This window comes from Rhinolophus sinicus, linkage group LG10, assembly GCF_036562045.2.
Source record: "Rhinolophus sinicus isolate RSC01 linkage group LG10, ASM3656204v1, whole genome shotgun sequence".
In the NCBI taxonomy this organism is placed as follows: domain Eukaryota; kingdom Metazoa; phylum Chordata; class Mammalia; order Chiroptera; family Rhinolophidae; genus Rhinolophus; species Rhinolophus sinicus.
This window is the reverse complement of record NC_133759.1, coordinates 94326086-94344472: the sequence shown is the minus strand read 5'-3', so window position 1 is coordinate 94344472 and position 18387 is coordinate 94326086. Positions and strand designations below refer to the sequence as shown.

Here is an 18387-nt window from a genome sequence, read left to right as displayed (position 1 = left end):
TTTGCTCTATTTATTCCTACTCATCCTTCAAGCATTCTTCCTCAGAGGACGACGCCTCTCTTGAGGTTTGAATCACTTCCCGGACTGGATCAAGTGGTGCTGTGCTCTCTCTCACGGCTCTGTAGGCTTTCTTCCCATCTCCAAGTTCACTGCTCATAACAGGACATTTATTGTGCAGCTGTTTGATCACCTGCGTCCTCCTTTAGCCTGAAGGCTCCAAGAGGCAGGAAGGTGTCTGCGGACTCCCCTTGGCATCCCCACCTCCAGTGCAGAGCCTGCACCCAGGTGGGGCTCTGTGAGATGCCTGTTGCAGGAACAAACTGACACCCATGCTGGTCCTAGTTTGGAGGAGGCAGCTGGCTGCTCCCTGCGCCACCCGCCCCAGCCCCTTCTGCACAGGGACTCCCTTACCGGTTGGTGGACCCATTATAGCAGTAGTTGGGGAGGAAGTCAAAGTTCAGCTCCCAGAAGACGTGCAGGGTGATGCGGCCATAAGGGGCCGACACATTGTGGTTGGCTTCCCGGAACATGGCGTCGAAGCTGTCCAGGGTCATGTGCTTACACAGCAGCCGGTGCGTGAGCCGGTTGATCTCGAGCAGCCACTCCAGCTCCTGGTCAGACAGAGAACCCACGGCTGCTGGGGACTCACACATACCTCGCAGGTGTGTGCCGCTTCATCTGACCGATGCCTGTCATGCAGGAGGGAGCCCCGCAGACCACCTCCTAACTAACCGCCGACATGGGGACTGGGACCCCCACAGTGGCAGGTGACAATGTTCCCTTCTTCTGAGGAGGGAAAGGTGACATGTGGCATGCCTGCCCCAGGAAGGGGACCACTGACCATGCGCACATGTCCTGTCTGCACCCCTTTGGGTAGAAAGCCTCCTTGCTTTCCAGTTTCCACATTGTGAGAAAAAGCTTGTCCCTCAGTGCCACAATTAAGCAAAACAAAGTTCTGACTGGCTATCACCAGGGGCTGTATCTCTGCCCTGCAGAAAGCGACCATAAGACCACATGAGACTACTAATATTTTAGGTTAAACGCCATCGAATATTAGTAACTTTGTGTGGTTCAACCTAATATGTGCCAAGCAGCTCAGCTGTCCACAGTCATAGGAAGCAGCCCCACAACAGGAATTCAATTTTGTTCTCATCAGCCACAGGTCCCCTAACCCTGGTTGGGGTCCAGAGTGTGGTTCGGTAGAGGCCCCAGGTCATGCTTCCAATCTTGGAGCTTTGCTGCTCTGAAATTCAGATTCTAAGGCTTTACATTGGGGGTATGCATAGAACTGGGTCGAAGCTTGCAGACTTAACTGGCTGCAGGGGCCAGCTGGGTTAGGTAAGTGAGCCATGCTGGGCAGGAGGGCGTCCTGGGGCTGGGTAGTCTGTGGCACACTGGAGAGCCCTTACCCAGAGAAAGGAGGCAGGGCTGCTATTAACTCCATCTGATTGTTGCCACTTTGGGAGGGGGCTTAGTGATGGCAGATCCTGCCAGTTGTCAAAAGAAGGTCAAAATCTGGATTTCCGTTTTGGAATGGCAGCTGGAAGAATAATCTTCCAGTCATCGCGCACCATAAAGTAAATGAAGGACAGAAATACAGAATCAGCTCTCTGCTTTGGTCTCTGGGAGGCGAGAGAGTTGGACCCTATCTTTGTTCCCATTCACTTAGGATCGGTAAAAAAAAAAAAAAAAAGAAAAATAATAGTAATAAAAGGAATACACGCTAATGAGTTTATTTATAAGATCACCGAGTCGCCCTGTTACCGGGAAGATAACTGCAGACGAGAAAGCAGGGAACAATTTCTGTTCTGTGCGCTTTTAGCAGTCTCCCGAACGCATGTGAGTGCTCATAACGGAGACGGAAGGACAGTGTTCTCAATTCTGCTGATCTAGGGGCTGCTGGAAATGCAGGTCCATGTCTCCTGCCAAAGAAACACCAGGACAGGGGTGTTTCTTTGTTACGTAACCCACACTGTGCTTTCCCATCAGCTGTGTTCTTCTGGCCTTCCCATCAGGAGGGCTCTTGCCTGTGGGAGGCAGGGCTCAGTGCATCCAGGTGCAGAGGGTTTGAAAGGCCCTGTGAGGGGTTCAGGTGCCTTCTGAAAGCATATCAGCATTCTACAGTAAAGTGGGTTTACTGGGGAAATAAAAAACCCACGTGGGCAACTTCTGTGAAGCAGTGCAAAGAGCTCTTCAAAGGCAACCAGAAAACCGGAGTGTCAGCCACACGCGACTGTTACCCAGCTCTGTGGCCTCAGGTAGGCGAGAAGATCAGGCTCTCACACTCAGGTACAGAGAGGCCTGGGAGGTCAGACAGTGAATGAGGTGCCAGTGGGGCTTGCAGCAAACCAAAGAGAGCACAGCTCAGCTGATGGGGACGTCTTGCCATTTCTAGGCAACTGTTGCCATTTGGGAAGGCTGGTCTGCTGCTGCCAGAGCTTCTGTCGTTTTACTCAAATTCTTCCACATGTTAAATGTTGGCTCAAAATTTCAAATACACTCTTCAGCCTACACAAAACACAGCCTGCAGGCTGCCAGCTCCCAATCTGAGCACCACATCTCTCAGAGAATCTACGAGCATTTGCTCAGCTGGGCCAGAGGAGGCTGACTGACAAGAAATCTCTGCAACCCTCCCCACTCAGCATCAAGCGGCCTCCCCATCTCATCTCAGAATGGCATTGCTAAGGTGGAGGGAAGGGCTGAGGGGAGCACATTCCTTGGTTTGCTTCTCAGCCAAGGTCAGTGGGAGCCTCCTGACCCCACAGGAGTGAGCCCTCTCCAACAGGCTCCACAGGAAGTGGTTACTCTCCTGGAGGGCTCTTGTCCTCACCTGAGAAGGGCTTTCACTGCTTGTTTTGATTTTGTTCTCAGCTAAGAGAACATTCAGTGCCTTTCAAGGGGTGGGTGGGGAGGGGTCATGGACACCCATGCACGCCTCAAAACTGTTTATTCTGTAAGATATGTTCATTCATTATTGGAAAACTAGAAGATACAGATAAACAAACAAACAAAAAAGATGAAAACAAAAATCCCACCACTTAGACAATCGTCACTGCTCACATTTTGGCATAAACAGAGAAATTTTTTTTACAAAATTAGATCTCCCAGAAGAACATTTGTTATATTACAGTCTCTTAAAGTAAGTGACCCAGGTTTCAGGGGGGGCAGTTGATTCAAGTCTTCTTACTAAATATTGCTGAAAATTCACCCTGGGAAGGTTTCATTGCAGCCCCCAATTTCCATATTCCTCTCATCTTTTTTTTTCCATAAGCTATTATTTATTAAGTGCAAGGAACTATGCAAAGCTCTTTCCAGACAGTAATCTCATTTCATCTTTACAACAACACTCTGTGGTGAATTCTAATATTTCCTTCATTGTGTAGATGGGAAAATAGGCTTATAGAAGATAATTTGCTAGTAAGTGGCAGGGCCAGGACTGGGCCTTTCAGGTATTTCTGACTCTAAAGACCTAGTTCTTCATGACTTTTTTTTTTTTTTTTAATACTTTGTCTACTTAAAACTTTTTTATTTTGAAATAATTTTAGACTTACAAAAAAGTGAAAACAGCAGAGTTCCTGCACATCGTTGACGCACTTTAACCAATGTAAGCATCTTACATAACCACAGAACAATTATCAAAAGTAGGAAATTAACAGTGGTACAATATTATTAACTAAATGGCAGACCTTATTAGAATTTCACCAGTTTTTCCACAAAAGTCCTTTTTTCTGTCCTCACTTTCAATCCAGGATCCCCCATTGCATTTAGTTGTCATGTCTGCTAGTCTTTTCCAATCTCTAACAGTTCTTAGTCTTTCTTTGTCTTTCATGATCTGGATGCTTTCTGAAAAGTATTGTTCACTTTTTTGTTGTTGTTGTTGTTTTTAATGTCATTTGATTTGGGTTTATATGCTATTTTCTCATAATTAGATTGAGATTATGTATTTCGGCAAGAATGCCACAGAAGAATACATATCAGGAGATACAAGACCGGGTATAATGTAATATAATATAATATAATATAATATAATATAATATAATATAACATAATATAACATAATACCGGGTCTTATGTTAATTTTTGCTCCAATAGACGTAGTAGAGCTGATTGTCCGGCTAGGTCTTATTTTCAGGGAAACACGGTATTCTTCCCTTTGGAGTTAATAAATATCTTGAAGAAGATTGTTTGAGACTATGCAACTATCTTGCTTCTCCTCAAAGTATTTTTTTAGTAATTTTTCATTGCGGGAAAATATACATAACATAAAATTTACCATTTTAAAATGCACAGTTCTGTGGCATTAAATACTTTCATTTAGTTGTGCAACTATCACTACATTCTATCTCCAGAATTTAATCTTCCTCAGGAGAAACTCTGTATCCATTAAATACTAACTCTCAATTCCTCCGCAATCACCACTCCACTTTCTGTCTCTACGAATTCAGCTACTCGAAGAATCTCCTAATAAGAGGGATCATAATATATTCTTCTCAAAGTTCTGCCCACTAATTAATTGTAGCACCCACTGCTGGATCTTGCCAGCAACAATTATTACTGTGGTGATCTAACGGCAATTTTCTATTTCCCTTATTCCTTCTACTCATCTGCTTTTGAAAGTATTAAAGTCTTCCTTTGATTTACTTAAAGACTGATCAATCAAGTTGATTCTAATTCTTAGAGAGAGAGAATTATCAGAGAAAAGTTCAAGTTGCTGTTTAATAGGAGAAGGGAGCACACCTGTTCTGTGATTGTGCATTAGGGTCAACTCTACAATTGGCAGGTCCCGGTGCAAACTGAAAATGCAGGGCACCTTGCTAAAGAATTATTAAGAATGTCAAGATGGCGACTGCCGAGCATTAAACCAAGCACGCAGCCCTTCTGGGCCTGTACAACTGCACACTCATGCTTCCCTAGCTTCACAGAACCATTCACCTCTAGCTCGGATCTGTAGACTCCTAAAGGACAGGCAGCTGTGCCCCAAGGTTGGCCATCTCTAGAGATTTCAAGATCCTTATTGTCCTGTTCCATTCCAATAGGAAAGAGACTCACTGCTTCTCTTTAACTGGCACAGTACTAGTCTCACAACAACCCCCAGCGAGGCTCCTATCAGAGGAATCCCAGATTGGAACTCCCACAGGCCCCCAGTCTCTTACCACAATGGAGGTCAGGTCCTCACTCTCAAAGCGGCTGATAGCCTGGTCCAAGGATTTATACATGGCAGCAGAGATGCGCTGGGTAATGAGTCTGTTCAAGTCAATTGACCTACCCAAGAGCTGCATGGAACAGAGAGAGAGAGAGAGGAGAGTTACTTAAGGTTTGCAGAGACACATGACAACTAAATGTAATGCACTTATAAGAAATTGGATTAAAAGTAGAAAAGGCCATTACTGGGACAAATGGGGACTCTCTGTAGAAAACAATATTGTTAAATTTCCTAAGTAGGACAATTCTATTTTGATTATGAGAGAATGTCCCTGTTCTTGGGAGATACATGCGGAAGTATTCGGGGGGGAAGTGTCATGATGCCTGCAACTTACTCTCAAAAGGCTAAGAAAAAAAGTATGTATTTTAAAAATATACATTTTAATATATTATTTATATGTTTATATATTATTTATGTATACTAAAATACATTTATATTATATTTATTGTATTTGTAAGAGAAAAAAGATATGCATAAAAAAGGGAAAGTACAGCAAATGTGGTAAAATTCATAATCATGAATTTGTAGAGTACACATGTGTTCACTGTATTATTCTTTCTACATTCCTGTGGTTTTGGAATGTAAAACTTTGAGGGGAAAAAACGATTCATTCAGACTATAGGAAGAGGCTCAGGACAGGCTCTGGCATCCCGGGCAATGCTGACATCCTAAATTTAGTCCTGAAGTTCTTCCTGCCTCTGTCCTGTGCCCCAAGTCAAGTCCCATGGAAACCGCAGCCCCCCCCCCCCCAGCAAGGTCCTACTGTGTGCCTTTATGGGGATGCATTTAAAGGCAGGAGGATGAAGCACTGGTTACAGGATGGAAAACACAGCTTACAATAATTTCCACTGGGGTACACATGTGCATTATCATGGACGCTACATAGGCAGCAACAAGCAACAAACATTTATTGAGCACCTACTGTGTGCACTGCACTTTGCTAGATGCCCAACGATTATTCTTAACTGTTTCATTTTTTTCTACTTGCCTTTTTGGGTAAATTTTCTACCACTGACTAAGGCCCCTTATAGCTATCTCGTGCACATATAAAGTCCTCAGCATTTAATATCCTGTGGCTAATTCCGGCTGCATTGGTAACTGATAGACAGAATTTTCTGAGAGGCCGAAAGAAAAGCACTGAGCTCCTGCTGTTGGTCGAAATGAAAATGTTCTTACGAGTCTCCATTTCCCTTGGATTTCTCATAGCAATGGGAACGTCCAGGGTTTCCGAGGTAACCCCTTTCCTCTCCTCAGTGGAGGCTCTGCCCTTCTTCACCCGCATTGTCTCCACCAACACCATGGACCACATCATAAGCACGCAGAGGTCACCGCATAGAAGCCATTTCACCACCGCATGGCTGACAACAGAGCTTAGGAGTCGGGTGCAAAGGCTGCTGGAGCGTCTCTCACTCTGTCTGCCTGGCTCACGTTAACATTTTTAAGCAGGGATGTTTCTGAGCTCCTGGCAGCATTTCCTCTACATCTGGGGTAAAGGTTAACAGAAACCACCTCCACAGAAACAAATCATAATTCCTATGCTGGGGGTAGGCTGACATGCTCCATTTGAAAGGCCCACAGCTCTCCTTCACTTAGGTCAGCATTCGAGCCCTGCTCAGGGACACATTGACCCATTTCTGAGTGGCAGTCCCCTCTGGAGGAAGCGGGCTGCAGTTTATGATGGGAAGACAAAGGCGCTGGTGGCCACTGCTCGCCAGACGTGAGCTGCAGGTGGGGTGAGAAGCCTGATGCCTTTTTATTGTTGTAAGATTCTGAGGCTTTTACACCCACACTCAGAAGTCCACATGGGGCAATAGGCAGGGCAGACAGTATGCAGTCCTGGTTTCTGATTTCTCTGCTAACTTCAGAGTTAGTCTCACCAGCCCGTTCCACTGTGGCATTCTTTCACCATTACCTGGACATGTCTCTGTTTCAGCAGCGTTTCATAGCGGTTGGACGGCGGGTATGGAATGATGACTCCATAGTTCTTACATTCGGCTCTAAAACGTTTATCCAACAAGACACTGGAAGGGATAAAGGTTAAATAAGACCAGCAAACATGACAGTGAATGGTTTGCAATTGCCCAGCCACACCCATGGTCTAAAAGAGACCACAGGATCTACCCATGAAACATTATCTTATGTATTTTGAATATATATGCATATAATTTTTCTTTTATGTTTGAGAGCAAAGTTCTTTAAAACAAGAGCTCACCATGTGAAACAAAATTTCTAAGTTAAAGACAAGCAATAGAGAAGCTGATCTGCTCTCCTCTTTTATTCATTTACAAAAAAACCCCAAAAGTTTCCAATAGGAAACATTTTAACTAGTAGGGATACAAAGTTCCTGTCCTCATGGAGCCTCTATTCTAGTGAAGGGAGACTAATACTAAAGAAATAAGCAGAGAAATAAAATAACATCAAATAGTAAACATCTGCCCAGTATTTATTATCAGGTGTACCCACACACACAACACACACGCACACAAAATGCATCATTATTTTTAATCTCAAAACCACCCTATGAATTAGGTGTACCATCATTATCTTTCACACTGAGGCACAAATTGCAGAGTAATAAGTGCTCCGAAAATAATCAAAGAGGACCATTTGGTGTTAGTGCTCTAGAGAGGTTTTGGACAGAGACCTAAATGCTAAAAATGGAAAGACCTGGGGGAAGAAATCTCTCAGGCACAATTAGCTTGGCATGTTTACCCAATATGGATACAGGGCAGGGCATGCTGGAGATCATGATGCAAAAATGAGTTTATAAAGTGAGCCTGGGGCCAGATTATGTAGGGCTACATAAGCCACAGTAAAGAGCTGAGATGATTTCTAGACGTAATTGGAAGTCATTAAAAGTTTTTCAGCAGGAAAGTGACGTGATCTAAAAATCTACATTCTCCAGTAATAGATAGCAGCCACCAGCCACACAAGTCGACGGAGCACCAACTGAAACATGGTGGGTCCAAGCTGAGATGTACTGTGAGTATGAAATACATTCTCGATTTGGGAGACAGAAAAAAAATGAAGACCATCTCTTTAATAATTTTCAATTCTTACATGTTGACGTTATAGTATTTTCAGATATACTGGATTACCTTAAAATATCCTATGAAAATTAATTTTACCTGTTTATTTTTCCTTTTTAAAATATGACTACTACAATTTTAAGAAGTACATTTACGGCTTACATTTATAATTGCATTATATTTCTAATGGACACCACAGATATAGATGGTTCTTTCCCTCCTGTGCTTTCTCTAATTCTTCCAGCTTCTCTCTAGCTTTGTCAGGAAGCCTGCCGCCTCTTACCATCCACGAATGAGACATTTATATGTACTAATCACGTTCATCCTCTCAGCAGTCCTAAGAGGTAGGCCTGTTATTATTAGTATCATTATTGAACTTTTCAACTAATACATACAATATATTAGTTTCAGGTGTACATCATCGTTATTTGATATTTATGTCCCTAATGAAATGATCATCATGGTAAGTCTAGTAATTACCTATCATTGTACGAAGTTATTATGATATTATTGACTATATTCCCTATGCTGTGCACTATATCTCTGGCTGACTTATTTTATAACTGGAAGTTTATACCTCTTATTAAAACTTAAACCCTTTCCAACCCCCACCCCCTCCCCGCTAGCAACTATCAGGTTTTTTCCTCTGTGTCTATGAATCTGTTTCTGTTCTGTTTCTTCGTGTTTTGTTTCTCAGATCCACATATAAATGACATCATAGGGTATTTGGCACGCTATTATTATTATACTTTGACCACAGGGACTTGGCAAAAGTCGTGCCTTTTGCCTATAATTTCCTGTCCCATCTTTCACCTAGTTTTACTTAACTCCTATCAACTTTAGAGACGAACTCAAATGTTACTTTCTCAGGATAGCCTTTCCAGTTCCCCACTCCAAAGACTAGTTCAGGTTTAACTGTCATATATTCCCATATTCCCATGCACTTTTCCTTTATAGGTAGTACGTAACCTCCCTTGTCATGGTGCATTCATCAGTTTTTATTAATGTCTGTCTTCCCCCCTGGACTCTAAGCCCCAGGAGGTCCAGCATCGTACCTGTCTATTTTCCTTTCTCCTACATTCTAACATTAAGTCCAGGCTCATGGAATCACCAAACTTCCTTAGGTGCTAAAGAAGGAAGGCTTTGTAACAGAAAACTTGTGCTCTCATACCTGCCGGCCATGGCTTTGTAGTAAGCAAAGATCTGGTCTGCCAGCTTGTAGACAAACTGATCAAAACACAGGTTCACCTGGTGAAGAGGAAGCAGGAAATGTCACCAATGGTCTGTCCAGCTTTATCACAGAAACTTAGGCAACTCAAAAAGGGCAGTTGGGTAGGACTGCCCAAAGTGTGTTGTGGGGAAGACGCTTCAAAGAAGAAAAAAAAGAAGATTCTACGGCCAAGAACGTTTGGGAAGTCTGGTCCCTTGCTCTCAAGGTCCTCAGTGAGGCACAGAGAAGGCAAAAACCACTGGTCCACTGGTCCCCTTCTCGCTGTTACAAGGGACCTGCCCAGGGGGAACGCAACAGATAGGTCTCCAGGTCCTGAAATTACCCATATCAGCTTCCCCCAACCACCTCTCATGCTAAACTTTCTTGTCTTTTCCTTTCATGTTCCTTTGCCTTGCTTTGCAAATAAAGAAGTGACGGTCATTAGAAATTTTAAAACTTTTAAAAATATTTTGCTTAAAAATCTCTGGCTTTTAAAGAACTGTCTTGCCATTTCAGTGTTTCATCACACTGGTGACAGACTGTGACACTTGGGTGAAAAGAAAGTTCACATCAGACACAGACAATCAAACCCCAATCCTCCAACATGGCAAGAGCAGGAAATGACCAAGGGTGGGGCTGTGAAGAGATGGAGCTGCGGTAGAAGCAGGTTTGCTGTTTAACTTCAAAGGAAACACATTGTATTTAGGTGGTTGATCTTGGATGCCTTTCTCACCAAATTCTCAGCTCCACCAAGAATTACTCTTTATGCGAAGAGCTTTCATGTCTTTTATTTTACACCCCAGATATTATTCTGAGCACAAAAACACAGTGGCATATAAGTGCTATCCTCGTATGCAGGTAACCTCTGCCCTGGACTTTGAACTTCAAGGACACTGGGCCTCCTCCAGGCAAAGAGGCTGCAGGGTTCAGGTGGGGGTGCCCACTCATACCCCATGCTCGTCTTCTAGAACCAGCTTTGAGTATCTTTGCCCAAAGAACACAGCCCTTTCCAGGCCCTCCGTGCTCTTTCCCGGGGTTCATCTCTGAGGGTGAACTACCCTGTAGGTAGTTTCAGGTGGACGCTTTAAGTATCAGAGTGTGATTTACCCTAACCTTTCCCCCTGCCATGGCAACTAGTGAATGCTCCGCATGGGTCCCAGGAACTCCATGGAACAGAGCCCCCAGCCAACCCATAATGGAGAAATAAACCTTCGGTTTTAAGCTACTAAGAATTTAGGCTTGTTTTTTACTGCAGCATAACCTAGCATATCCTGACCATTACAGAAATAAAGCCACTGAGTGACTGTTTATTAAGCAGCTTAATAGTAGAGAGGATGGCTATTTCAGTCCTACCTGGACTAGACAGAAACTCTGTAAGCTGTGTGACATTGGGGTAATGACACTTGACCACTCAGATTTTAAAGTAAAATAGATAGTAGACATCCTTAAAATTGTTGTGAAGACTGTTTACAATGTTTATCTAGGACTTAGCACTGTGCCTGGCAAATGGTGAATATATAGTAATTGATGGGTGGTATTACTGTTGTTACTAGTAGCCTAGTCATCGAACCATAAAAGACCCATTAGAAAATTAAGAAAGACCATCCCCCTGCTCTTGGTCCTTTTTGATGATGGTGAGGTTTATAAAGGTCACTCTCCAGAACACGTCCTGGATCCCCCATGCAATGGTCTCCCCACATTCATATGTTGAGATCCGAACCCCCAAACGTGGATGGTATTAGGAAGTGGGGTCTTTGGCGGTGATGAGGTCATGGAAGTGGACCTCATGAATGGGGTTAGTGACCCCAGAGAGACCCTTAGAAGAGACCCCTGAGAGCTCCTCGCCCCTTCCACCATGTGAGGACCCCCTGAGAAGTCTGTGACCCAGAAGAGGGCTCTCACCGACCACGCTGCACTTCCAGCCTCTAGAACAGTGATAAATAAATATCTGGTGTTTACAAGTCTGTGGTATTTTGCTTTTGCAGCTTGAATGGGCTAAGACACCCCACTTTGTGCCGACAGCTAAAGCTGTGCGAAGCCCAGCCTCTCGGAACACGATTACGGGAACAAAAGGAGAAGCGCGTCACTTGCCTCGGCTTCGATCTCATCGTACAGGAACTGCTTTTTAAACTTGGTCAGAGCATAGTAGGCGCTGTCATTGTACAGATCCAACGGGTAGAGGACGTACCTGAGGAGGGAAAGACAACGGCCAGCAGCTTACTAATCATCCCTCTGAGCGCAGGCCGATTTATACCTGCTTGGGACATAGGGAGTGGTGGGTGATAAGATGAGCAAGTTCATACACAGGAAAGGAGAACCTTTCAGCCTCCCAGCCTCCACCTGGGATTGACTTATTTTACAGTCTGCCCATGGAAATCAAAAGTCTGTGATGCTAATAAACCCAAGGCTGAAAAAAGTCATCTGGGACTAAAAGAAATCGGTGGTAGTTAAAGATATTAGATCCTTGAGCCCCAGAGACGGTCATTGTCCCGGCATGGCTGTTAGGAGATGGACAAAGCATAGGAAGGGCAGATGGGCTGGTGAGCTTCTAAACCAATCTGCAAGGCGGAGTCGCATTGGCCAGGCACAATGTGTCATCTGGAAAGTTCTGGAAGAACAGGGCTCCCTCCATCTGCACCCCGGGAATCTCCTTGCTGGCCCAATCCTGCCTCTTACTCCATCATGGAAGGTTCTTTGGTTTCCAGGATGTGGTCCGTTAGAATCCAGGGCATGGACATCTCAATAGGGAACTGGATTCTCCGGCCCATGGTTAACTCCAGGAAGAATTCTCGGAACCAGAGCTGGGAGAGGTCGCAGCACTGCTGCAGGGCTTCTGAAAAGCATGAGGGAAAGAGCCTTGGGTTACACAGAGGGAGCACGGAAAGATCTTAGATCTTACAGTTGTTACTCATTTTTATTGTCATGCTTAGGACTGTGCTAGGTCCACAACAGGTCCTCACAAGTAGGACTCGATCATTCAGTAGAGCCTACTCTCTTGGACTTACAGGCCAGGCTAACATCTAGTTAGAAGACAGTGTTCATTAAGCTTCAGAGACAGTGAACCCCCCCACAAAGCCATCCCCAAAACAAGCAATCTAAGTGTCAAAGTGTGCTTGCTGTACAGATAGTGTCAAGGCGGGTCTCCAGGTGCCTGCTTTTAACTGGACGGCAGCTCTGTGGCTGCTTATACGTGGTCATTCTGGGCCCCTGACTGCTCAGAGACCTCGAGGGCCCTTCCTAGGCTGCTCTCTATGGAGAACTTTGGAGCATTGGTTAAGATGGCTCTTCAACCACTCTCATGACCCTGGGGTGCTGCTCTGCCTCCTCTCTGCCCTGCTGTACCTGGGCCTGCATCATACCAGGAGAGGAGTGAGGGACACAGGGTTGGGGTGCAGCCCAGGAGCCTCCTTTGCTAGGAGCAACGAGCACTGATCCGCTGCTGCTGAGAATCCAAAGGTAGATCTAGGACCCAGCTATGTCTGCGTGTGTACTACTGTTTTTGACCCCCTTCTGCTAAGGACTCCATGACAAATTAGCCACAGATGTCCACCAGACAGTGTGTGTTTTTTTCTCTTGGTGACAAAATGTGGCCCTTTGGGCCAACAATCATGTCTCTTTGCAGCTTCTGGCCTGACAGCCTTACTGGCCTGACAGCTCGGGCCCCATTCTCTGCCCAGGCCCTGCGGCTCACCGCTGATGTTGAGCAGGTGTGTGAAGAAGAAGGACTGCTTGTGGAAGTCCTCGATGGCGAGGACGATGGGGCCATCGAGGCTGCTCCGCAGGGTCTTCTTGGAGCCGCTCTTGTCTGCAATGAGCGATTCGAGCATGGTCCGTACCATGTACAGCTTGAAAAAGAAAATAAAGTGGGACAGTCAGGGGCTGGCACTCCATCCAGGGGGAAATGTTGCTTTGTGCTGCAACTATATTTTTCTTTTTTTCTGCAGATGCCTGCCCTTAAAAAGTTTTGTCTTAAGGAAGCACCAGTTTCGGGTTGGAGAAATGAATTTGGAACGTGTCAACTTTCAAGAGGGAGTCTAGCCAGCCCGGGAAAGCAGTACTGCCTGGGGCCTGTGGCATCCCTGGGTAGGTGGACCTGGTAATACCAGGTGGTTCAAAGCCCAGGTTCCTGCCTGCTCTGCTCAGCCAAGGGTGTGGGCATCAGAGGAGAACCTCATTCCATGTCACCCTGGAGTCACTCTCTGCTTTCCTGGACGATCATGATGGCACCATGGGTGGAGCACTGGACTGAGAGTCAAAAGACTGGGTTTTCAAGGCCAGGCACTGCCGTTGACTTGCTGTGTGACCTTGGGCAACAAAGTCCCACTCTGGGCCTCAGTTTTCTTATCTGCTAACACGAGGGGGTTCCACCAGATGCTTTCTCAAACCAGTCCCTTTCAGCTCTAACATTCTGAGAAACTCTGAAATAGGATATGATCCGGAAAAGTCCCCCACCATCTCAAGTGTATGATTCTCAGCATTTCGAATCCATTGCTGAGGCATTTCACCCTCTGTTGGCACCAGCTGCATTGTACAGCCTGCCCAAATGCTGGGGGGAATGTGGGTGTAGATTGGTACTTACACAGGAGGCCTACTAGACAATTAACTCCCACTTACAGAGGGCCTTAAGTGCAAAGGGTACAAGTGCTAATCTAGATCTTTCCACATCATTTGTCTTTGAATCTTAGGGCTGGAAGGGGCCTTGAGGAGCCAGGCTAGTCCATTCCTGCTGCCTCCTGGAGAAGTGCACCCAAACCAGCCCAGCCAGGCGGTGTGATACCAGGGGTCGGCAGCCTCTTCGGCCCTGTGTGCCACCAGTGGGGTGAAACAAAGCCCGCGGGGACCACTGGCAGGCCTAAGACATAGATAGGAGAGAGGAGGAGGGAACGGGAGGGCAGGAGAGACAGGGAAGAGGGAGAGAGAGAAAAGAGAGAGAGAGAGAAAAGCAAGAGGTATTGTATACGGTGGGAAAGCCGCCACGACTGCTAGGGGCCACTTGCCGACCACCTCTGAGATGAGCCAACCTCCCTCTGCCACCATGTCCGTCCTCGCTGCTTCTGAGCCTTCTCTAGGACCTCACCCATCATGTGCCTGGCACTGGGCGGGGCAGCATGGCCACAGAAGGAGTGGCATGCTGTCCCTACCATAGCACTTCCCTTCCTGGTAAAGGAACTACCGTGGTTGCCGGTTTATCAGACAGTCCGCCCTCTGCAACCCTGTCAGGGGGCATGTCTATCAGCCCTAAGAATCGAGAAGCACTGTTCAAATGATGGCCTTTGGAGTCCTCAAAGAAAGAATTCTTCGAGACCTATCCATGTGGGTGATGACTGATTCCATCAAATTCTAACTATGTAAAAATCCAATTCATTCACAAGAGGGGGAACTCTTTTCCCACCTACTTTTATTGAACAGAGCATTTGATTCACAGAACAGTCAATGCCCCAGCTATGCTAGACACCCATGTCTACTGTGCTCTGAAGACCTTAATAGAGCCCTGGGGTGGGAGTCAGGAGACCTGGTTCTTGTTCCACCTCAACCTGTGACTCACCTTGTGGTTTGGACAAGTCACTTCCCCTCTCTGGACCTCAGTTTCCCCATCTGTAAAATAGGGGGAGGGGACTGGGACTAGTTTGTCTCTAAGGGTTTCCCCAGCTCTGTCTAGGAGCCTCTTAAATGCATCTGTGCCACCTAACGTGACTCACTGGTGGTGACGGGGGCCTCACTGTTGATGACATTTCTCTCTCAGTTGTCTGTATAAATACTCCTTCCTCTCCTCTCCCCACCCTTCTCTCTCTCTCTCTCTCTGCATGCTGGTCATCCTTTCTCATCCTCCTGCTTTCCAGTTTCCCTTTTGCCTTGTCTGGCTCTCCCTCACTCATGTCTCAGGATTCATAGACATACCCGAAAGCCCTGCTCAGCCCCTCCCGGGCTGGAAAGGTCTCTGGCCCTTAACATTACACAGAACTGTTTGTAGAGGCTTCCTGGGGATGTTCCACAACCAGCAGGCAAGATTAGTGCAAACTGGCCTGCGGGCTGTGAAGCCTAGGGAAGTGACGATGACAGTGCTGAGAACACTTCTCACCCGTCCCCTCCCTGCACCCCTGCCCAGACACAGACACACACACACACAGTGGGAAGGGTCAGGGGTAGGCCTCAGATGCTTCATCTCAGATGACTCATGGACTCAGGATTTCAGAGCGGAGAGAGGCTTAAAGGTCATGTGAAGTAGGAGTTCCCAGCCTGGGGCGTCCGAGGCCTGGCAGACCTTTCAAAGCTGCAGTGGATCCATATGTTTTCTCCCACTACCTCAAAAGCCCACCAGGGACTATCCATAAGTAGATGGCAAAGATTCACCTGAAATGCCTACATTCTTTACTTTTACTTTTCCCCTGTAATTTTACAATTGCTTTGGATTAGCCACAGGCAACTCTGTTGTTCAGAAGCTCTGGTTGACAACTCTGAATATCTCTGATTACTAGACTTTCTCTACGGGGTCAAGGGCTTTCAATACGTGTGCTTTTCGGGGGATGTGTGGAATAATAAAAGGGGTATTTGGTCAGTAACATAATCTCATCCAAAGTTATCATTGAATGGAGAAGATAATCAGTGCTCAGAGAGGTTAAGGTACTTTCCCAAGATCACACAGCAAGTTAGAGATAGAACTTGTGAATTCCCAAGCTAGGATGTCACTGCAGGGGAAGGGGCCAAGGTTCATTAAAGAGGGACAGGATAGATGCATATAGATTCCACTTTAAAGTCCTCCTTCCAGTCCTGGTATTACCCCCATTTGCCAGATTAGACAACTGAGGCACAAAGAGATTATGTAATATACCCGAGGCCACACAGGTATGTAGGACTAGAATCCAGGTCTCCTGAATCTTAAGCCAGTGGTCCTCCCCCCTATATCAAAACAAGATGGCGGAATAAGACTAGAGCAGCTGCTGGACCTTGTCCCTCCTGCCTGAGGACCCCAAACCCACTGCCCCATGGCCCAGCCAGGACAACCTACCATGGCCTGGCTGGCCTCTGAGTCAGCAGAGCTGGCCTGTGCCTGGAGCCGCTTACCTGCGTGCTGGAGGGCCCCACGGCACGCCGGGGCACCTTGATGTCAAATCCACCTTTGGGATCTTTCTCCCCTCTCAAGCACGGGTCATTGGGGGGCTCTCGGCCCCCCTCCCAGTCACAGATAGTTTTCCGAATTGCCTGCAGGACACTGGGAAGGAAGAACGGAGGCTCAGACCAGGTTTTACTAGAAGGAGGCAAACACTGCAAGCCTACTTGTGGAGTCTGTGGTATCCCAGGACTGCTTGCCTTAGAATTCCTGAGGTACCTGTGAAATATGTTCACCCTGGACCCCACCCCCAGAGATGCTGGTTTAAGAGATTTGAGGTGCAGTCTCGAAGTGTGCACTTTTCAAGTACCCCAGGTGATTGTGATGCCCACTGGCTACGAGAACTCAGCTCTGAGCCTGCGCAGTGGGAGAGAAGCTGAGTGAGGCAGGACGGCTATTTTTCTTTCTTTTTTGGTTATAGGAGAGTCTCATTAGTCCAATTAGATCTCTGTATATTTAAAGTTTTAATAATAGCTTATATTTCTTGCAAACGTACTCCATGCTGCTGTGTGCTTAGGTATACACACGCATCATCTCATTTCATCATTATAACAGCCTATGAAGTAGGGACCATTATCCTCCATATTATACAAGTGAGGTAGAGTAAGGTGCAGAGAAGGGAAGCAACTTGACTGAGTTCATACAGCTAGACAGTGATGGAAATGGGCCTCAAACCCAGAGACTGAGGAGGCATTCATCTCAAATGCCCAATCTCCTAAGAAGGCCTCCTAAAACTTGCTGGAACTTGCTGGAAGGGTTTGTGTGTGTTCAGAGGCTGCCCTGGAAGCTGACTGAGCAGGAAACTTCCTCTGTGGCCGGCACCTCACATCCCTCATTTTTGATGTGCCCCTGAACAGGGCCATCCAAACACCCACCTGATAAGGACATTCTTCTTTTTCCTCACCGCCTGCCTCAGGGGCTCCCGCAGCGTCACCTGGGCAAAGTCCTGCAGGGCCGCGTAGATGGTGTTCCTGATGGCCTGGTTGAAGACACTCTCCATCCTGCCCATGAGCACCTGCAGGCCTTTGATCATGGCGATCACCTGGCCAGGCACAGATTAAGGTCAGGCTCACCGTGCCTCGGCATACCTGTGTGTCCAGCACCCTTCACCACGTCACAGGGAGGGTGCTGTGTGAGACGTCCAAAAGCACAAGGCCAGGCAGTGCTACTCAAAGTGCCCATTCAGAGCGAGGTAAGATCCGTGTGCCAGGATGGAAATCACCACTCTGCCTCCTACATCAAGAAAGTCTGCTACAAAGCGAAGATGGCAGCTAAACGGGACAGAGAGCGAGCTTCATGATGCAGCTTATTTTTCATTCTGGTACCAGCTCCCTGTCTTACTGCTGACTGGTGACAGATGGCAGCTGGTCCATGGACCACATTTTGAGTACCATTCTGACTTCTGCAGGCCTCTCCACAGAGCATGCACCCACAGACCAAACCAAATACAACATTTTACCATAAACATTTTAAAAGAAGTTACACCTCTTTGCTTTTGAAATCATTTGGCCAGTTGCTGCTTGAGTCCATAAAATCAGATTCCTGTAGGAGTCTTGGGGAGAAAGCCTCTGCCCCTCTCGTTGCGTCCTCCCTAGCGCTTAACTCACTTGTCTGTCTGCAGAGGTGAGGAGACAAGTGTTGGTGAAGAGGACAGCCTGACCTTGGCGCTCTCTCTTGGGATCTCTCTGTCTGCAGGGTGTGAGCCCTCTCCTCTGGGTTCCTGTCTTCTCTTCAGCATCCCCTCCCCCTCCCGAGGAAGGGAGGCAAGCATTTCTGCAGCTGCTTTGCCTTTTTCCCAGTGGACAGGTTTAACGGGATGGGGGAGAAATAGGAAGTC

General features: G+C 46.6%; 1 protein-coding gene across 3 annotated transcripts in view; it reads right to left on the bottom strand.

Annotated features, from left to right (window-relative positions):
- CYFIP2 (cytoplasmic FMR1 interacting protein 2) overlaps positions 1–18387 on the bottom strand; it is a 111341-nt gene that overhangs the window by 48728 nt on the left and 44226 nt on the right. For 2 of the 3 annotated variants that reach the window (XM_074313846.1, XM_019740295.2), the window contains 10 exons: positions 17426–17592; positions 16505–16652; positions 14220–14294; positions 13134–13287; positions 12119–12275; positions 11534–11630; positions 9404–9480; positions 7116–7224; positions 5154–5273; positions 412–611 (listed from right to left, as the gene is read on the bottom strand). In XM_074313846.1, the coding sequence (XP_074169947.1) occupies positions 412–611; positions 5154–5273; positions 7116–7224; positions 9404–9480; positions 11534–11630; positions 12119–12275; positions 13134–13287; positions 14220–14294; positions 16505–16652; positions 17426–17592 (1304 nt within the window). The remainder of the gene's footprint in view (positions 1–411; positions 612–5153; positions 5274–7115; positions 7225–9403; positions 9481–11533; positions 11631–12118; positions 12276–13133; positions 13288–14219; positions 14295–16504; positions 16653–17425; positions 17593–18387) is intronic. The other variant, XM_019740331.2, reaches the window with a different exon arrangement.